At 42.4% G+C, this 22,284-nt stretch overlaps 1 protein-coding gene across 2 annotated transcripts in view; it reads left to right on the forward strand.

Annotated features, from left to right (window-relative positions):
- The window catches only part of ERCC3 (ERCC excision repair 3, TFIIH core complex helicase subunit), a 31,846-nt gene extending 17,727 nt beyond the window's left edge, over positions 1–14,119 (forward strand). For both annotated transcript variants that reach the window (XM_068127089.2, XM_068127090.2), the window contains exons 7-15: positions 238–442; positions 4,157–4,471; positions 9,917–10,101; positions 10,334–10,536; positions 11,267–11,363; positions 11,539–11,656; positions 12,013–12,131; positions 12,243–12,398; positions 13,186–14,119. In XM_068127089.2, coding sequence (XP_067983190.2) covers positions 238–442; positions 4,157–4,471; positions 9,917–10,101; positions 10,334–10,536; positions 11,267–11,363; positions 11,539–11,656; positions 12,013–12,131; positions 12,243–12,398; positions 13,186–13,320 — 1,533 coding nt within the window. In that variant the 3' untranslated portion in view covers positions 13,321–14,119. The remainder of the gene's footprint in view (positions 1–237; positions 443–4,156; positions 4,472–9,916; positions 10,102–10,333; positions 10,537–11,266; positions 11,364–11,538; positions 11,657–12,012; positions 12,132–12,242; positions 12,399–13,185) is intronic.
- The last annotated feature ends 8,165 nt before the right edge of the window (positions 14,120–22,284 follow it).

Genomic DNA, 22,284 nt, shown 5'->3' on the forward strand with positions numbered 1-22,284 from the left:
ATGTGTAAGTGTAAGCTGAAATATGATTTGATATTTGTCAAATATATTTTCTGTGAAACTTCCTCAAAATCATTGCAATAATGAGGCATGGCATTAAATTAAGTTTTTGAATCGTATTTTATGGTTTGTTCTGAAATACATAAGCATTGGTGTCTTGTTGCCCCTAACGATATGTCGGCAGAAATGAAAATTACTGCCTGCCTGTTAATTTGGGCTTCATGTCCAACCCATCATCAGGACATGATTGAGGTCCTGCAGAAGCATTGTATTGAGCTGGATTACCCTCTCCTCGCCGAGTACGACTTCCGTAACGATACCGTGAACCCGGATCTGGATATCGACCTCAAGCCCACAGCTGTCCTGCGGCCCTACCAGGAGAAGAGTCTACGGAAGATGTTCGGCAACGGGCGGGCACGTTCTGGCGTGATTGTGCTGCCTTGCGGTACGGACCTACTGGCGAATAAATGGCACAGCAATACAACAACAACAACATGCATTTTAAGGCCATTTTCCCTGCTAGAGCGGGGGTTAGCCTTGCGGTCCCCATGACAATCTTCTCCATTTTGCCCTATTTTCTGCATCTCTCCTTGTTAACCCCCTTGCCCGCATTTCTTCTTCCACCATCTTTAGCCAAGTCTTTCTCGGTCTTCCCCGTCCTCTACTTCCTTCTACATTAACTTCCATCACTCTTCCATCAACCTTCTCAACCAACTCTCTACTTCCTTCTACATTAACTTCCATCACTCTTCTCAACCAGCCCTGGTGTTGGGCTAGCGGCTAGGGTGCCGGCTTAGGATCCAAGGATCCTGGGTTCGAATCCCGGTCGTTCGCTGAATTAACGCCAGGGGGGTTGACTCAGCCTGTCATCCTTCCGAGGTCGGCTAATTGAGTACCAGTTCACTGGTAATTCCCTGTTTGTCGTTAAAGGCGGCAAAAAGGGTTGGCGTCAGGAAGGGCATCCGGCCGTAAAACATTGCTCCAAATAGGGGACCGAAAAACAACAACAACCACGGTTCCCGAAAAAGGCCAACCCCCGCTTTGCGGGGAAAAATGGCCTCTAAAGGTGTTTTTTTTTACTCTTCTCAACCAGTCACTTTCATCCTTCCTCAATACATGACCAAACCATCTCAACCTGTTCCTCTTCACAGCATCAATCACAGGCAATATTCCCATCATCTTTCGCAATTCATCATTTGTCTTCCTCTCTCTCAACGATACTCCGCACATCCATCGAACCATTCGCATTTCCACCCTTTCCAGCCTTCGTTGCTGCTCTACGTTCATTACCCATGTCTCGCTCCCATAAATCATAACACTTCTCACACATGCAGCATACACCTTTCCCTTCAGCTTCAGCGACACTCTCCTCCTCATCAGCACGCCACTCAGTTCCCGAAACTTCTTCCATGCACATCTCACTCGAGCAACCGTTGCCGAGTCTGATCCACCTTCTCCATTCAGCATGTCTCCGAGGTAGCAAAATGTTTTCACACCTTCCAGCTACACGCCGTCTCCAAGATCCAACTCAACATTTCCTCCATCTGCAGCTCCCTCTGCGCACACCTTACATTTGAATGTAGCTGCCACACTGGTAAATGACCCTCTCAGACCACTACATTTTTGATGAACCCACTCAGCACACATTGTACATTGAATGGAGTTCACTCCGACACCCTTCCTGCACACAGCACACGGCCACTTCCCAGTTCTTTCCACCTCACCACATGCTTTACCACTTGCCATCACCTTTGTCTTTCCGATATTCACCTTCAGACCTTTTGTCTCCATACATTCCTTCCACTTGTTCATCTTTTCCTTCAGTCCATCCATACTTTCCGCAATCAACACCAGATCATCTGCATACAACAACTCCCACGGTAAACCCTCCTTTACATTCTGAGCCAGCACCTCCATCACAGCTACAAATAGTAGTGGACTTAGTACCGACCCCTGATGCACTCCCACCTTCACCTCAAACTCACCACTGTTCCCGTCCTTCGTCCTTACAGCTGTGCGTGCTCTTTTGTACATTGCCATCACTACTCTGATCAACCATTCCTCCACTCCTAACTTCCTCAATGCCCATGTCAATACTTTGCGTGGAACCCTATCGAATGCTTTCTCCAGATCAACAAAGCCAAAAAACAACTTCTTCCTCTTATCCATGTACTTCTCCTGCAACTGCCTCACAATGAAAAGCACATCTGTCGTTCCTCTTCCTGGCATAAATCCAAACTGCATTTCGTCGATCTTCACTTTCTTCCTTATCCTCCTTTCGAACACCCTTTCCAATACCTTCATTCCATGCTCCAATAACTTTATCGCTCGGTACGAGCCACACTCCAGAGGGTCACCTTTCCCCTTGTATAGAGGGACGAGGGTACTCAGTTCCCAATCCACTGCAATGCGGCCTTCTTTCACCACCAGATTACAGATCTCTGTCATTCTCTTCACACCCCAACTTCCTGCTGCCTTCAACATATCTCCCACAACTCCCGTCGGCCCTCCCGCTTTTCCACTCTTCATTGCTTTTATCGCTTCCTCAACTTCCTTCTCAGTTATCTTCTCTGCCGGTCCTAAAACTGGGTTACTCTCTATGTTGCCATCCCATTCATTCTCTGTATTCAACAGCATTTCCATATATCTTTTCCATCTTCCTTTAATTCCATCTGGGCGACAACGATTTGTCCCACTTCATCCTTCAAGCAACTCACCCCCATCACATCACACCTCTCTTTCGCTATGTGCTTTGCAATCCTGAATACTGCTTTCTGACCCTCTTCCGAATCCAAGCGTTCTCCGAACATTTTCCTACATGCCTCCTGCGCCTTTGCTACCTCTTTCTTTGCAGCCTTCCTGGCTGCCTTATGACTTTCATGCTCCTGCTGTTTCTGCTCCCGTACCCTTCGCCTTCTGCCACTCTTTGAACTTCTTCCTCTTCTCGTCAATCCTCTTTCCAACTTCAACATCCCACCACCATGTTTCCGAGTGCCTCGGTGGTCCTTTTGTCCATCCACATACCTCACCAACGGCTCCCAACAGACTAGCTTTCATTGACATCCAACCACTTTCAAGCTCAACCACATCATCCTCTACCCTACTCAGCCTCTCTTTTAATGCCTCCCTTACTGTCACCTCTTTCAACCTCCACACCTTCATTCTCGGTTGGTACTTCACCCGCCGAGCTCTCCTCGCACCTTTCACCCTTATGTCGCAGACAACCAAGTGGTGCTGTGAAACAGCCTCCTCCCCCGGGCTCACCTTTGTGTCCCGGAGGTGCCCCCTATCTCGCCTACGCACCATCAGGTAGTCAATGGTTGTCGTCGACCCACCTGACATGTATGTAACAAGCTTATTGTCCTCTTTCTGGAACTGAGTATTACAAATCAACAAATCAGCTCCATCAGCAAACTCCAAAATCCCAGCAATAGATAGAGCTAATGTGACAATATATATCTGTGAGGGTCCAGGGTGCTGAGGCAGCCAGGGATGCCCAGAGAGAGCATTTGGAGTGCACAGCCAGTGTCAAGCACTGTGAGCCGACACAAACCTGTAGCAACCAGCATGATCCTTGGATGTTTGTGGAAAGGGCGCAGGGAGTCGCCAACTGGTCCGGACCACTGTATTTTGAGGGCTGTGTACGCTGGGGTGTCTCGTCCCTTTCCTCCTTTCCTTCCCCAACCACACCCTCATATGGTTTATTTATTCCATTGTTTTCCTGATCAACACCCTCTTCCTCCCTCACCTTGCGTGCATCAAATACAGCTTGTGGACATAGATGAGCTTCTCGGTCTTGTGTTTAGAAATGTACATTCCTCACATTCAGTGTCCGGGGCCCGTTTGGATTTGTGCTCCAGTGGAATAGGGAAAGCAGCATCTGATGCTTTTTGTGTTAAATAATGGTGTTAAAATCTCCCTTTGTGTTGACCTCTTCTTTCCTTCCCATCATTATCAATAAATAAAGACTGCAAAAATTGCCTGCTCTGTAATGCCACCTCAGGGTATGATGTCATATGATCTGAGGTTAGACAGTTGGCCCTACAGTACCCAACACGTGACAATATCTGAAGCTTAATCCTGTGTGCTTACTCTGCCTTCCCAAATGTTGTGTATTTTAACTTCCTGTTTTATACCTCCTCTTTCCTGTCCCGTTTAGGTGCTGGAAAATCCCTTGTGGGAGTCACTGCGGCATGCACTATCAGGAAGCGCTGCCTTGTGCTGTGCACCTCTGCTGTGTCAGTGGAACAGTGGAAGGCACAGTTTCGCATGTGGTCGACCGTGGATGAAAGTCTCATCTGTCGCTTCACCTCCGATGCCAAGGACAAGCCCATTGGCTGCAGCATCGCAGTCAGTACATACTCCATGCTTGGCCACACAACCAAACGCTCCTGGGAGGCTGAACGTGTCATGGAGTGGATGAAGAGCCAAGAGTGGGGCCTCATGCTCTTGGACGAGGTCCATACTATCCCAGGTATGCTTTTTGTCGTCACTGGACACTTTTGGTTCCAATTGACAGTGGGCACCCCAAACCCTCTCAACCCCATTTTCTTTTGTGCAACTTCTTTAGGTTGGGGGATTTGTAGCAGCACTGCCTTTCCTACTACTATATTACTTTATCAGCCCCAATTATCCCCATATTCTGTAGGGTCGGCTGGGGAACTGCTTTTGGCCCATCCCTTTCACAAACTGGCTGGCCAAGTCTGAATTTCGACTGAAGGTGCGGAAATTTGTAATTTGGACAGGGCTCCGGCAATAACTCACCCACTCATCACGAATGACACTGTGGGATCTTTAACGTCCACCAATGATGGACCTTGACTTTTATTTGGATCCTTTTCATAATGTGTTTCGGAGGGGAAACTTGCATTCAAGAAACTTGAAATTTTGCAAGCAAGTCAGAATGAGTTTCTTGGAAAGCCCATGCAAATGAGTAGGTGAAATAGGTCATGTTGACCTCATTATAGCCTGATCTATGGCTGCACTTTCCCATTTTGTATTTCATATTTCATTTCCAAACACATCATTACTTAAATACAAACAATCATCAATATGGGAAAAGTATGACTGTATACATGAAACATGGAACATGATACGCAAAAACTTGTGATTCCTTTAAGTCCTTTAATAAATAAATTGTAATATATATTGATGAGATATCTGAATGGAAAGAAAGAGAAAAAAAAAAAAAGAGAAAATAAATTCAAGATAAGAAAGGAATATTAAGGAAAAGAAAACATAAAAATAAAAGATAAATTTAACACCACATATGTATCAGACTAAGTTACATTGCTCAGACTTAATTAATGAATTCAGATTAAACATTACTATGGTCACACACACAGGTGAGATTTCCAAATTTTGGATTAAAAAAACAAACAAAAAAAACAACCTTTAGAGGCCATATTAAGAGGTAACAGTAGCGGGGGGGAGGGGGGGGGTGCTGTTATCTATTCCAATCACTTATTAGGTTGGATGAAAGCAGAGTACCAGTTCACTGGTAATTCCCTGTGTGTCGCAAGAGGCGACCAACAGGGTTGGCGGCAGGAAGGGCATCCGGCCATAAAACATTGCTTCAAAAAGGGGATCACGGTGCCCTGAAAAGGCCAACCCCTGCTCTGCGGGGAAAATGGCCTCTAAAGGTGGTTCTTTTTTTGTTTGTTTATTTAGTAAGGGGGGGGGGGAGGAGTGGTGAAAATCCATAGCACAATCTATTCAAATGTGATCAAGGTGTGTATTTTGATAAGATAATCCATTTTAAATGCTTAAGATTTCTTAGTCGGATATGTACGGGTTACTAAAGATAGCAAATCCCAGATGTTGGTGTCAAGATGTCTTATTCTATTTGCTGTTCTTGGATTTTCCAAGTGTAAGTTTGAAGAGGTTCTATTGGGATATTTATGAATGGAGGAATTAAGGCGGAACATCTGAAATGCATTATCAGGTAGTTAATGCAAGGTATACCTAAACAACAGGGCAATTTGAAAAATAAAATGTACATCTGAAATTGGTGACGTATGTATCTGGTAGAACAAGGGTTTTGTATTAGCCAAGTAGCTGACATTTGTACAAATGTGAATGACCTTTTGCAAAAGGAAAATCGAGCTCATCTCTTAGATTTATGACATGTCCAAACAACATTGGAATACATAATATATGGCAAGATAATGGAGTTGGATACAGTAAATAATGTTCACAACGGTACTTAGTTGTTCAGTCTATACAAGACCCCTACTCCACGTGACACATAAGTTATGACGTTATCTATCTGCACATTCCAGTTCAAGTCTTGATCGATTGTAATGCCGAGAAATTTAGTGTATTCTTCTTTGTGATTCCATCAATTTTAAGTTCAGACCAAGTCATTTCTAAATTGATGGTAATTTTAAAAATGTATATGCATAGTTGGCTTTATTCAAGTTCAAGGATAATTTGTTCCTTTTGAACCACGTGGAAATTTTGGTAATTTAGTATTCAGGGTTGATACAAGTGTTTCAAAATCAGAATTCAGAATAAAATGCATTTGTGTCTTCAACGAAAAGAATGAACTGGAGTATGGATAAAGTATTACAAATATCGTTTATGTAGGTAAGAAATAAGAGGATCCAGTATGGAACTATTGCCCAGATGAGAGTGAAAATAAATAAATGATTAATAATTAAAATAAATAAACAATAATCGTAAAATAATTAATTTCTTAATCAATTGGCTAAGAATATACCTAAACCACCACCGTTTCACCCAAATCCATAACTTTTTGAAAAGTAATTAATAAGTATTTAATCAAATTAGTTGGTCGGAGCACTTTCGGTTCCCCACGTGAGGTTGTGTGGCGTCAGAGCTCGTGCACGTCTATCAAAGTTTTTTTTTTTTTTTTTTTTTTTCCTCAAAGTTAAGTATTTTGTCTTGCTGTGTATGTGTCAACTGTGTTTCTGCTTCGATCGTGTTTTGCATTTCGTGAAAAATTGTGTATTAGTCACTCGGTTTGGTCGTATGTGTTTGGGGCCTGGTTAGCCTCGAGGCCTGCCCAGTCACGTCATATGGTATTTTGTTATTCACATTCGATTTCTCTCTCTGGATTTTTTTTCACCCTCTACCTTACCCTATTACCCTTTGTTTGATGTCTTAAAAAAAAAAAAAAAAAATACTAATAATAATAATTCCCTTCTCTCCTCGCGGTCTCCTCTCCCCCACGTCCACGTGTTGAACCAACAGTTTTGCTTTAAAATGTTGAAACTCCCCCCCCCCCCCCCCGCCTCGTTTTATTCATTTGTATATTATAAACTCGCTTTTTTTCTTCCTGTTCAAAATGCTGCAATCAAATTGCTCATTAAATCTTTCCACAACAAAAAAGAATTGCATTTCCTACAATTCTTCCTTTCTTCATTGTCTAAACTCTTTCATTCCACCCCTCCTCAAACGTATCTCTGATTTGAATATCTCAAGAAACCTAGTCTGTAATAAATGTTCCGATTTTCTTTAATCATTCAAAACGTTCAAATCTTCCCGCTCACCCCTCTCCCTCAAATCTCCCCCCCCCCTCCCCTCTCCTTCAAAACTCCCAAATCACCGCTCCCCTTCTAATCTCCCCCTTCATGCCTCATCCTCAAATTTCCCCCCTCACCCTCAAATCTCCTCTTCTAGACTTCGTTTCCCCCCAAATGTCTGCTGCTCTTCTTCTGCTGCAATCGGTTCTTCTGATCATGTGCTTGTTAAAGTGGACATCTCTCTGGCCATTCTCAGAGAGCCTCCTCAGCGCCGACGAGTCTGGCATTTCACTCAGGCCGACTGGCACGGTCTGCAAGCAGCCATCAATCATCTGGACTGGTCTCCCATCTCTACTGCCTCTGACATCAATTCTTCCTGGGAATTCTTCCAAAGCAAACTGCTCTCTCTCATGCACAGATTTATCCCATCTCGTCTTCTGTTGTCTTACCCTTCCTCCCATCCATGGTGCACTGAATCTTGTGGTGAGGCAGTTGCCCTGAAACAACTTGCCTTCACCTCATGGCAAGCAAATCCAACTGAAGGCAATCTCAGTTCCTTCCACCAAGCTCGGATCAAGTGTGTGTCTACCCTCAGGAGTGCCAGGAAGCACCATCTCTCCACAATCAAAATTGAACTCTCAAACCTGTCTCCATCCTCCAAATCCTGGTGGCATCTGGTCAAATCCGTTTCTGGTGTTTGTTCCCCCTCCATCCCCTCCCTTACCTCAAACGGCTACACAGCTGACTCCACACGTGAAAAAGGTGAATGCCTCAACTCTGTGTTTGCCTCAAAATCTTGTGTCCCAAACCCATCTCTCTCTGTACCCATCGTACCCAGTCTTACCCAGCTGCTCCTGGATTCTGTGTCCTTCTCTCCTGACAAGGTGGAGAAGTTTCTGTCAAACATCGACCCTGACATTTAACTAGGTTTCACTTACTAGGGCAATGTGACCTTTTTTCTTTGACATACTTTCATACCTGTACAGTATTGCCTTTTAACATCTTGGAATTTTTTTTTTTGCAAAGTAGGTCAAGCTGATTGATTTTGACATTTGTCCTTTTTATTCTGATACGCCTTTTGTCCTTGAAGACTTTTTACAAATGAGGTAACACTGATGTCATCATGACATTTGACCCATTTTCTAACTAGGTCACTGACCTAATTAAAAAAAAAATCTACTTTACCTTGTTATGCCCTTTTAACGTGCTTATGCACCTTGATCTCAGTATGATTTAAAGTCGGACTGAGTTTGAAATGCAAACCCCTCGTTATTGTTAACAATAACATTCCACTTTATCTATCTATAATTCCAGTAATCTCTGTGTGTGTGTCTGTGTGTATGTCTGTGTGTCTGTGTGTTTGTCTGTGACCGCTGTTTCTCGACAACCACGGGTCCGATATACTTGAAACTTGCCAGGTATATTGCTGGGGACCCGAGGATGTGCCTTTTCAAGGTGTCATATTAATCGGAGAAGTAGTTACCGAGCTATGGCGATTTCTTTACCAAACTCCGCAAGCCGTTCGCTTTGGACCAAACCATTTCATGTAAATAGAGGGGGGGGATTGTCACCGTACTCGCAAGCCGTTCGCTTTGGACCAAACCATTTCATGTAAATAGAGGGGGGGGGGATTGTCACCGTACTCGCAAGCCGTTCGCTTTGGACCAAACCATTTCATGTAAATAGAGGGGGGGGGATTGCCACCGTACTCGCAAGCCGTTCGCTTTGGCTTTGCGAATGGACCAAACCATTTCATGTAAATAGAGGGGGGGGATATAATTTTAGATATATATATAGTACGGGCATGCCCTAGTATTTATAATACTAGATACCTGTTTATATGATACCAGAATTTACAATACCTGTTTGAAGGAAATGTTTGAGCCAGCTGGGTTTTTACTGACAGCAAAAGTAAATTTCCTCAAGACGAGCTGTTACCAGAAGCCTAGATGTGGTTTTAATAATCAACTTTCAGTCATATTTGAACACACAACCTCTGGCATGCCAATCATGTGTTCTTGCCACATGGCAACCACCATATGATCCCAATTGTTTTAAGGATCCCAAAACCCAATTGTTTTAAGGATATGTTGAAGAGGGGTAATGATGCATGTTCTATGTCCACATGCATCCTGTCTGCCGGAATTAGTTGGTGGACGTTAAAGATCCTATGGTGCCCTTGGTGAAGAGCAGGCAAGCTATCACCGGCACCCTTAACTGAACCGATTATAAATTCCCGCCTTAACCGACAGGAGGCATTTCATCAGACCAACAGCCATGCTCCCAACCAATGATAGTACCCCGCAGTCTTGTGCTGCACACAAAAGAAGAGCAACAAATATAATTTGTACATTTTTTTCTAAGAAGCAACTCTCGGAGTATTGTTGAAATCGTACTCTTAACTCTTGTTTATTTCTTTTTCTTCCACGCAGCCCGGATGTTTCGGCGTGTGCTTACCATTGTGCAGGCACATTGCAAGCTGGGTTTGACTGCGACACTTGTGCGTGAGGATGATAAGATTGTGGACCTAAACTTCCTCATTGGACCAAAGCTCTATGAGGCCAACTGGATGGAGCTGCAGAATGCCGGTTTTATAGCCAAGGTGCAGTGTGCCGAGGTGAGATTCGCACATATGCGCTGCTCCCAAAGGAAGTGGGGTTAGCTCTTATTATGCAGGAAATGATGGTCTGCAATGGGTCAAGGGCCTGCTGTGGCTCCCAAGTTCTACAACAATTTTCGTTCCGGTGCTTGCGTGTGAAATTGTCTGCATGTTTTTATCCTACATTCCCTACAGGCCTGTCTGTCCATGTCGAATCGCTATAATTCTGACCGATATGATTTCCCTACAGGTGTGGTGCCCGATGACACCGGAGTTTTATCGTGAGTACGTCGCAATCAAAACCAAGAAGCGCCTTCTGTTGTACGTCATGAACCCCAACAAGTTCCGAGTCTGCCAATTCCTCATTCGCTTCCATGAGCGGCGAAATGACAAGATCATCGTGTTTGCAGACAACGTATTTGCACTGAAGGAGTATGCCATTCGCCTGAACAAGTATGATGCTTTGCTGTTCGCATCGACAAGTGAAATCACCTTTTTCTGCTTTGCTAATTTATTGGCAAAAACAAAACGAGAACGGCACTCTTCGACGTTGCTAAATCGACCGATATGCCTCCGCCCACATTATTAAATCATTGTAAAACTTGCAACAAGTTTGATGTAAATCCCTTCAGCTGTTGTCTCGTATCACATTTTTGCCTAACATGACCTCTGACCTTTGATGCCAAAATCTTATCGGTTCATATTTTCATCATAATATAGACTTGGACCAAGATTGGTCAAAATCCCATCACTGGTTTGCAAGTTATCATGGTAAAAGGATTTTTTTTACCGAACATGACCTCTGACCTTTGACCTCATGACCCCAAAATCTAATCGGTTCATCTTTACATCATGCTACATACCTGTACCCAGTTTGACTTGGATCCCTTCAGTCATTCTCAAGTTATCGCAGTAAAAGCCCATGACGCACGGACGTACAGCCGGACGGACAACCCGAAAACATAATGGCAAAATCTGCGTTGGAGGCATAAAAAAACCTTCGTAGCCCGTGATCATCTGTTGCTCATGATGAGGCAAGTTTTTAAAGTATAGTTTGAGTTTGTCATATTTTTCGAATACCAGCCAGCTAATCGTCACGTTTGCAGTATTTTTTGTGATTGCGCAGGCATTTTTCTTTCTCTACTGTTGATCAACTAAGTCTTGCTTTCCTCTGTTCTATCAGGCCTTATATTTATGGACCAACATCCCAAGGGGAGCGTATGCAGATTTTGCAGAATTTCAAACACAACCCAAGAATAAACACCATTTTTATATCGAAGGTTTGTGCTTGTTGGGAATTCCCTCCAAATTCCCCTCTCTCCCTAGCCCTGCTTTACTACATTTTGTACTTTTGTGACATATTGCTTCTGTGGAAGTGGCTCAAGTCGGAATTATGCGTACATGGACAATCACTTCTACAGAAGAACCAAGATTACAGATATTGGTCCATTGCAGGTCGGTGACACATCCTTCGATCTTCCAGAAGCCAACGTGCTCATTCAAATCTCATCCCACGGCGGCTCCCGACGACAGGAAGCTCAGCGCCTGGGCCGTGTTCTCCGAGCTAAAAAGAGTGAGGGTTATCTCTAGAATCACGGTAGCGTCTTAAAACGTGCGTAATGAGCATCAGGGTAAAAGGGTTAATTTTTACTAACTATTATATATATATATATATATATATATATATATATATATATATATATATATATATATATATATATATATATATATATATATATATATATATAATTTTTTTTTTTAACTTGCACTTGAAAGTGGACATCAGTAACTGGCCATGGCCACTTTTAACCTTTACAACAAACAACAACAACAAAAAAGATGACAAAGATGTTTTTAAGTATCCTGTGGATATTTAAACATTGCTGCTTATGCAATCTGCTTCTTTTTTTTCCTCTCTCTCTTGTGCAGCGATGGTGGCGGAGGAATACAATGCCTATTTCTACTCCCTCGTATCTCAGGATACCCAAGAAATGGCATATTCAACAAAACGTCAGCGCTTCCTGGTCGACCAAGGTTACAGCTTTAAAGTAAGGATCCTGAATGTTCATTCATATCCCACATCCTTGAGCATTGGAACAGACGGGGGAGGGAAGCTGAGGTGCCTCGTACACAACCAGCTTTCCGTATCCACCTTGCAGATAATCACCAAGCTGGCCGGAATGAATGAAGAGCAGCTGATGTTCTCTTCGGCCGAGGAGCAACAACAGCTTCTACAGAAGGTCATTGCGGCCTCTGACCTGGATGCTGAGGAGGAGGAAGTTGCTGGAGAATTTGGCCCACGTGGCTCAACACAGGCAAGTCTTTTTTGGATGACGGAGTTGCACAGCAATCACTTATTAGGTTATTTCTCCAAACTAACCTCAGAGTGGGTCCCGGTATACGTAGGCACGTCTGTTAACATTTGACTAAAACATCTCTTCACAAACTACCCGAGCGATTATGGACCAAATTTAGTGCAATGCATCAGGACAGCAAGGTTGCATGAGGTTGTGCTCCCCATCCGGATGCACCCCCTATAGAGGTGGTTAAAGGGGGGTTTGCCCCCTAAATATTGGCATTTCCTTCAAAAATCTTCTCAGAAACCGCTAGACAGATCCAAACCAAACTTGCCACGAGACATCGGGACCATGCCCTAACCTTAAGTTGTGCTCCTCATGGTCATATCTCCCCTGGAAAGGGGGCCCACGTGCCTCCTCCCCGAATCCCTCCTTTTCACAAAAACATCTCCACAACTACCTGTGTGATACGGATTAAATCTGTGTACTATACATCATAACATTAAGGTCTCATGGGGATTATGCTCTCCATATGGATCTGCCCCATATAAGAGACTGAAAAGGGGGGTTTGCCTCAGATTCAGGTAATTTATTTTAAAATCTTCTCAGAAACCATGGAGAAATAATCGTCAGTCCCTCATGGGGTGGATTAAATATATAAATGTGCAAAAGTCTTGCATAATCTCATCTCGAAGTTGGTAATTGGAAAACTGCATGAATCGAGGTGAGGAAAGGGAGGGGATTTATTTAATCTCATTCCAACTCGATACAGACTCGAATTCATTTTGCTTCTGATTCTGTGCAGATGACACGTCGCGTTGGCAACATGAGCTCCATGTCTGGAGCCGACAGCACCGTTTACATGGAGTACCATGTACCACGATCCAAGTCTGCAAACGCCAAACACTTGCATCCGCTTTTCAAACGCTTCCGTAAGTAGGCCAGGACTTTCTGCAAGCTCCATAGTCATCCACCAGTAAGTACCGTCAGCTCTGCAATGATTGGACACAAAGTACCTCTCTGACAAACCACGACTCCTGCTTCCAATCCTTCTGCGTGTCCAGGATTGATCCGACATTGCGAAAGCATGGGATTCCTGTATTGTGAAGGTGAAACGACTGATCATTCAAAACCACTCGGGAAATTGTGGCAGAGTTTGCTTTACAAGATATTAGGTGCATGGACTCAGTGCGTGTACCATAGCAGGCCATGGTCATCACAGCCAGTTCCGGTCGTATTGAGGAACTAGTCGGAAAACAGCCGAGGCCAACAGTTTCTAAGAATCAAGGTCACGGTCCAATCTACATTCCCATGAGGAAGTTGCACAAATGGATTATCTCCTGTAATCGCATTTTTAAGTACATTTAAGCGTTTACTCTAGCATTTGATGCCAACGAAACGTACAAATCTGTACATAAACTGTTGCTTTGATGCCTTTTGTATATTTGTGTGATTGTTTTAACGTGATTCTCCTACAAAGACATCCTTCACATCTTGTTTTTGTTCAAACGCCAAGAGATGGTGCTGAAGGTGAAGAAGAAACCTTGTTTGGGTTTCAAAAGGCCAGGTATAAAGTTTGAATTTTTGTGGGAACGTTTTTGTTTATGAAAAACATGTTTGTGCACGGAACGTATGCGCTCGTTAGAAAAAAAAAATGTTTTGATACCGAGCATGTACAAACTTTGTCCATTTATACTTGAAAATAAACTGGATTTCATCACATGGACTAACAAAAACAACCTTTCCTGTCGTGATTTTTCTGCGAATTAATTGTGGAACATAATTTTAAAAATTGGAAAAATAAGAAATTGGTTTTCCTGTCCCTTGACTTGTGAGGATACAATCAACTGAGAGATGGCAATAAGTTTTTGGCGTTCTGGCCGAATGGGGCACGGCCTGCGGTGTTTGCCAATTGAGTTATTCTGTGTATTTACCTCCGCCACGAAAGGTGGATGGAGGTTATGTTTTCACCCCTGTCTGTTTGTCTGAACAAAATATCTCAAAAAGTTGTGGACGGATTCAGATGAAATTTGGCAGAGATGTAGCATTTGTGACGAGGACGAAATGATTCGATTTTGGTGAAGGTCCGGATTCGGATCCGGTTACTAGAATTTTTCTAAAGTGATTCTTCACCATTGAGAGATAGGGCCAAAAACGATACATAGCAGAATATCTCAAAAAGTTATGGATGGATTTGGACAAAACGGTGGACCAGTTGGGTGTCTGACAAGGACGATTCAATTCAATTTTGGTGAAGATTCGGATCCAGCTAGTAGAATTTTAAAAGCGATTCTTCACCATTGAGTGATATGGCCAACCAGGTGGAGGTGTGCTCTCTACTGAGTGCCGTTCTAGTTAGATATTGTGAACGTCATTCACGATCACAACAGATGTACAGGTTAATCATAAAATAAAATTTGGTTTAACTTCAAAATTTTCTAATTCAATATTGCATGAGCTGTTTCGGATGCCACAACTGTGTGCGACGGGGCGGGATTGTTTACGATGATGTTGAACATTGTAACATCTCGTGCACAATGATTGCAGAAGATAACTTACAGCAGTTAAACTTTTTTTATTTATCATTTTTTTCCAAAGAGGGTGAGAGACAGAGAGAGAGAGACACACAGACAGACATACATACATATACATTATATATATATATATATATATATATATATATATACACACACACACACACAACATGGCCAAAAGTATGTGGACACCCCTTCTAATTGGTGGATTCGGCTATTTCAGTCACACCCATTGCTGACAGGTATATATACACAAAGAATTAAGTTAAGCACCCCTACACAACGAATTAAGGTAAGCACCCCCTAATATATATTCTTTGTGTATATGTATACATTGGCATATATTCTAAGGTATGTGAGATCAAATAATGATTGGTATGACATTAGCAATTATCCATTGATGAAATGCAGATGAGTGCACTCGTAGGGTTGAGTTGGGTTGAGTAGTGATCCGATCACGTGGGTCCTACACACGTTATTGACGCAAAGATCGCTAGAGGTCTTCTCAGAACAATGACTGTACGTTAGAAAACATATACGTCATCCACACTGTCCGTGATGGACCTATAGCTCCATACTTAAATTGAGGTGAAAATATGCCTAAAATTCCCAAAAAATTTCACCTTAAATTATTCAGAATAAAATAATGAAAACGGCATGATTGTTATGTTTTTATGTGACCATAATATCACTTCTCCAGAAAATATAGCAATATCATGGGTATATTACACTGTTTTGACGACAACAAACTTGTAATGTGCGAGGTTGTAAAAAAACGGGGGGGGTGCTTAACTTAATTCTTTGTGTATATAATCAAGCACACAGCCATGCAATTTACGTAGACAAACATTGGCAGGAGAATGGGCCGGACTGAAGAGCTCAGCGACTTTCAACGTAGCACTGTCATAGGATGCCACCTTTCCAACACGTCAGTTCGTCAAATTTCTGCCCTGCTCGAGCTGCCCCGGTCAACTGAAAGTGCTGTTATTGTGAAATGGAAACGTCTAGGAGCAACAACAGCTCAGCTGTGAAGTGGTAGGCCACACAAGCTCACAGAACTGGACCGCCGAGTGCTGAAGCGCGTAAAAATCGTCTGTCCTCAGTTTCAACACTCACTGCCGAGTTACAAACTGCCTCTGGAAGCAACGTCAGCACAACATCTGTTCGTCGCAAGCTTCATAAAATGGGTTTCCATGGCCGAGCAGCCGCACACAAGCCTAAGATCACCATGCATAATGCAAAGCGTCGGCTGGAGTGGTGTAAAGCTTGCCGCCATTGGACTCTGGAGCAGTGGAAACGCGTTCTCTGGAATGATCAATCACGCTTCACCATCTGGCAGTCCGACGGATGAATCTGGGTTTGGCGGATGCCAGTTGAACGCAACCTGCCCGAATGCATAGTCCCAATTGTAAAGTTTGGTGGAAGAGGAATAATGGTTGGGCTGTTTTTCATGGTTCAGGCTAGGCCACATTGTTCAAGTGAAGGGAAATCTTAACGCTACAGCAGTACAGCACACAGTGACATTCTAGACGATTGTGTGCTTCCAACTTTGTGGCAACAGTTTAGGGAAGGCCCTTTCCTGTTTCTGACAATGCCCCCGTGCACAAAGTGAAGTCCATACAGAAATGGTTTGTTGAGATCGGTGTGGAAGAACTTGACTGCCCTCACAGAGCCCAGACCTCAACCCAATCGAACACCTTTGGGATGAATTGGAACGCCGACTGCGAGCCAGGCCTAATCGCCCAACATCAGTGCCCGACCTCACTAATGCTCTTGTGGCTGAATGGAAGCAAATCCCCACAGCAATGTTCCAACATCTAGTGGAAAGCCTTCCCAGAAGAGTGGAGGCTGTTATAGCAGCAAAAGGGGGTGACGACCTCCATATTAATGCCCATGATTTTGGAATGAGATGTTCGATCTTTGGGTGTCCACATACATTTGATTTTATATATACACAAAGAATTAAGTTAAGCACCCCTACACAACGAATTAAGGTAAGCACCCCCTAATATATATTCTTTGTGTATATGTATACATTGGCATATATTCTAAGGTATGTGAGATCAAATAATGATTGGTATGACATTAGCAATTATCCATTGATGAAATTGAGTGATCAAAGTGAAAAAAAGTGATTGGTTGAGTCAGTGATCCGATCACGTGGGTCCTACACACGTTACTTCTCAGAACAATGACTGTACGTTAGAAAACATAAACGGCATCCACACTGTCCGTGATGGACCTATAGCTCCATACTTAAATTGAGGTGAAAATATGCCTAAAATTCCCAAAAAATTTCACCTTAAATTATTCAGAATAAAATATTGAAAACGGCATGATTGTTATGTTTTTATGTGACCATAATATCACTTCTCCAGAAAATATAGCAATATCATGGGTATATTACACTGTTTTGACGACAACAAACTTGTAATGTGCGAGGTTGTAAAAAAACGGGGGGGGTGCTTAACTTAATTCTTTGTGTATATATATATATATAGTCTAGTCAAATTTCTGGGAAACGTGAATTCATGAGGCATTTTTGAGTAAAAGCAAGCAAACCACTTTTTCTGGGGTAGTTTTTCGTGCTGAATACGAATCTGTTGTTTGCCAAGCCCAAAAATGCGTAATTAGGTCACTAATCAAGGTCAAAGGTCAATGAGTGCAAAATTCAAAATTTTTGAAAAAATGTTTTATTTTACATCACCTATCTGTACATTTCAATTATTTTACAGTATTTTGTCTGGTAAGGTTACTACAGCTTTTCACAATTATGAAAGTAAAGGGAATTGTGAAGGGAAAAAATCAGATTTTTGTGAATATATCCGTAATGAAGCAACTTTTCGTTTTTTGACATACTGTTTTAATTCACTTGAATTGTTGCCTTAAATACCATCAGTGAAGTGGTTTACCTGAGTCCTATATAATAGCAAGATTGTTTTCTACACTAAATGTCAATATTTGACTAATTAGCCACTTAATTAAGGCTAACGGTCACAAGGCGCAAAGTGCACTTACATGGCACAAGGCGCAAAATGCACTTCATGGCAAACATGTTTGGAGTGCAGGCAGTTGATCATTATCACATGTATTCTTAATTAATCCTGAATCAATTGCAGTCTGTCAGACTGATTGGCTGGAAGGAGGAGCCATCCAGGGGAATGCCAATTAGCTTAACTGTGTAAGCTCTGACCCCCCCCCCCCCCTACTTTGGCCTGTTTCGACATGGTGTTTCACTGGCATTGCACTTGCAGGCCTCAGTGCAGAACTGTTTCCCCCACTTCCGACAAGAGCAACTATCAGAACTGCAACCTTTCTTGCAACCACACTGAGTAAGTTCTCGGCATCCCTTTGGAATTGACGGTAAAGTTGTAAGAACCGGTGACAACTTGTCATCAACGAGTTTCCATCCACAATCAGTCGGCGGTGGCAGATCTGTCATTGGATTACTGGCCTCTCTCCAAATGAAACTTTGGTAGTTTGCACGCTCTATGTGGAACTTTGCTGCATCACTAGATGGAGGTAGGGTCTCCGTTGCATGGCATTTGTTGAACAGTTTAATGCGGGCTTGATTACAGTTCTCAGATGGTTCCTTGTAGATATGGCAAATGAACTTTTCAGCATCTTCTGTGACCTTCTTTGATGGTGTCGGAAACTGCTGTTGTTGGATCTTTTCAACTGCTGTTGGTATATCCAACGTTGACGTATTGGATGGTTTGATGTCTCCAAGACCGCTTTCAGCAGATGGCCCCCTCTGCCAGGCAGCTAACTGAGTAGCGTGAAATGTATTTTTGCCATCTAGGGTAGAGTCATTGATGTCAATATTGTCGCCAGAAAAATGCACAAATCGTCCCGAAACCAGGTTGCTGGTAACAACTGCCCCAGTTTCTTGATCAAGCGCTTTCAGAGTGTTTTCAGCCATGGCAGTGTCATACCTAAGTACCCGGTTATAGCTGATTATGTGCCCAGCATTATGGAATAGCTCAACTAATTTCTTTGATCGAGCTGACTGGTGCAGCGTCATACCCATTCCAACGTGTTTAGGCGGTGCCTTCTTGTCTCCACATACACCATAGACCATGTCTTGTCCAATGCTAAGGACCCTTGTCTTCTTCACCCAACCAGTTTCAGACATCTCACTTTCGCCAAACTCAGCATCGACACTACTTTGGCCTCCAAGCAAGATATTCACAAACATGAGTACAGATGGTGGTACACTTGCCAACTCTGCTTTTTCGCTTACATCGCAACCTTCGAATGCAGGATGTGACATGATATCACTGCGGAGTTGCAGAGCAACGTGCACTAAAGACAGAAAATGATCATCCTGTTGTCTAAATATGGGAATATAGTCTGCACTGTTCTGACCGCACACCATTTCTGAAAGAGGTATTTGACTGAAATGTCGTGGAAGAAGCAAAGTTTGTTTCTCTGAAGGCGCCAAATTTCTTAGCACAAGAAATTCATAAATGTCCCCAATGCAATTCGACAAAGTTTCTTTAAAAGTCCCCAGTCTACTAAGATACGATGTAGGAATTGTGCCGTCGCACTCACTGGCTAACTCTTTGTACCTCTCGAACACTGCAGATAGTTCAAATACGTGCCCTTTCTCAGCAGAGTGACGCAGCTCTTGACACAACCATGATATCGCCATGTCTGCTGATTTGCTTTCAGTTTCCGCCCTTTTGACATCCCTAAAGAATTTACTAAGACAGTTAACATGGTAACATGCCTCAGCTGAGATTAAATCATTCTCATTTGCAGTACGGACTAAGATGTTATGTACAAATTTAGCTTTTTCCGTAATTTCATTACTCATTTTGAAGGTTGTGACACGACTTGTCTTCTGCTTCTTGTCAAAGTTCTGGCAGAACATACACAATGTCCAGTTCATCTTAGTAGTACTACTGCGTAAAAACGGACATGCTTCAGCCGAAACACTCTTTCTTTCAGGATCTTTTTCGTTTTTCGATTGTTCCTTGGCTAGCTTAGCATTTATTTTCCCCTTGTGTGTGTATGCAGAGTAACATAGCTTATGCCATTTAAGTTTGGGGAGACTTTCTGGAGGCTCTGCAAAGAGAGTCGAAAGCCTGTCCACGGCTGATCGAAATTCATAGTGTCTAAGTTTGCATCGGAGCTCGGTCGCCTCTCTGATGGCAGCAATACCCTGGTTTGTCTGGTTGAAAATCGTATCTTTGACCTGGCTAGTTCCCTGACAAATGATACAAAGTTCAAACGACACATCCTCACGCTGTCGCTTGAGGCTGGCAATAGGTTCCATGGTTGGCCTGAGGGGAGAAACAGAAACCAAACTAAGCACCAGGCACGCATGTTCTGACCATGAAAACTACAACGTTGTATGATATACTGCAACAGCCCTTAAATGATCGAATAAGCGCAGGCAGTGTTGGCCCGGGTTTTAATCTTATTCTCAAAGACACAAAGTAAAGCTTCTTCAAGACAAAACATCTAACCGATATCACTAATTCATTAGTGGTAGATGCATTAGGCACTCATCGTCAATGCCCATGCCCTGCCTGTCTTTTTGCTACTGTTAGGTAAATGTACATGTATGTAGGCCTGCCTATGATGTGAGATGTCAAGCATACATTACACATTTGTATGTACATGTATCTCACCAAAGAAGAATGCATTCCTTTACTTTCATTTGATTTTATATTTCATTTTTTAACAATCTTAAAAAGACCCTTACCTGTACTCCTGAAATGTTTAATGCCTGATGCCTAGGGTACGAACTAGATGGCTTATGCTAGGCTATTAGATTCATTCTTCATCATTAAGGGTCTATTGAAGAACACCCTGCTCTGTCTGAATGGAAATGATTTGACAAACATGGCAAATGCATTGGGGTCAGAAAGATGAAGCCACTTTCACTGTTGAGTGAAAGGGATGGTTTCAAGTGCAAGTAACTGTTACGTCATTGCAAGACTTTCGCACTCATTGACCTTTGACCTATGTTGTTTACCGGTGACATTTAGATTCTGTCTTTATAAAATCTATCTCTAGACCATCAATAGGAGCATAAAAACTCTGCCCCATTGTGCATTTAGAGGTTAAACTGCAAGCAAATTACGCAAAAACTAATTGTCGCCCCTTACAGAGATAAAGGCAAATGAGCATAGATGTGTCCTCACGTTTTCCTTTAAAAATAAGATTTTGAAAAGCTTTAGCAACCTTACTAGACAAAATATTGTAAAATAATTGAAATGTACAGATAGGGGATGTAAAATAAAGCATTTTTTCAAAAAAATTGAATTTTGCACTCATTGACCTTTGACCTTGATTAGTGACCTAATTACGCATTTTTGGGCTTGGCAAACAACAGATTCATATTCAGCATGAAAAACTACCCCAGAAAAAGTGGTTTGTTTGCTTTTACTCAAAAATGCCTCAATCATTCTATAAAGGCACATTTTCAGATTTTTTGACTAGGCTAATATATATATATATATATATATATATATATATATATATATATATATATATACATATATATACATATATACACACATACACATATACATACATATATATACATACATATATATATATATATACATACATACTACAATAAACTCCTGAGGTTTAAAGTGAGGAATATTTTCACATTCGTTGATTATCCAGATGTTGTGGAACTCACCTAGTCACCATCTTGAACATGCAGTTTTACATTTGAGACCTATCCTTGCTCTGTGACAGTAAACGAGTGACTTGACCTCTTCCAAAATTTTGTTCTCCACCGACTCGTAAAAATTATCACATTCACAATGCGGACACACACTTCTTCAATAACATTATCACTGAACCTTGAATGGATGATCCTCCTTGAATGAATCCTGGATGGATTGCCACTGACACAGGATACTAACCTGGCTCACCTCCCAGCGGTGGTACTCATTTTGTTAAAACGCAAAGGATGACCGGCTGAATCAACGCCTTGATGCAATTTTGCCACCGCAGGGACTTAAACTTAAGACCTCAAGGAAACCACCTGAACTGTTGAGCCAACACAAAGCTCGTCCGCTCTCGATCTTACATACGTTTGTTTATGTCCATGTGGTGAGTTAACCGGGTTTATTTCTCACGTTGTTTTGGAAGTAAATAAACAATTACATTTTAAAAAATATGCTGAATAATTACTATTATTGTGGAATTTATCGAAGCTTTGTTTTTTGTGTTTTTTTATTCGAAGTCAGGATACAGGTTTGGACAATGACGGTGGTAAACTCCAAACCATCTGCCGCATAAAGTGCAAACGGAACAAAATGCTCCTCAAACTCGGGGCATGCTGCATCTCATCTCCTCTTCCCAACAATACTTTGGTGTGTGTTTTACAAGTTTACGAGCGC

The sequence above is a fragment of the Myxine glutinosa genome, chromosome 10 (genome assembly GCF_964187855.1).
Source record: "Myxine glutinosa chromosome 10, kmMyxGlut1.1, whole genome shotgun sequence".
Classification (NCBI taxonomy): Eukaryota; Metazoa; Chordata; class Myxini; order Myxiniformes; family Myxinidae; genus Myxine; species Myxine glutinosa.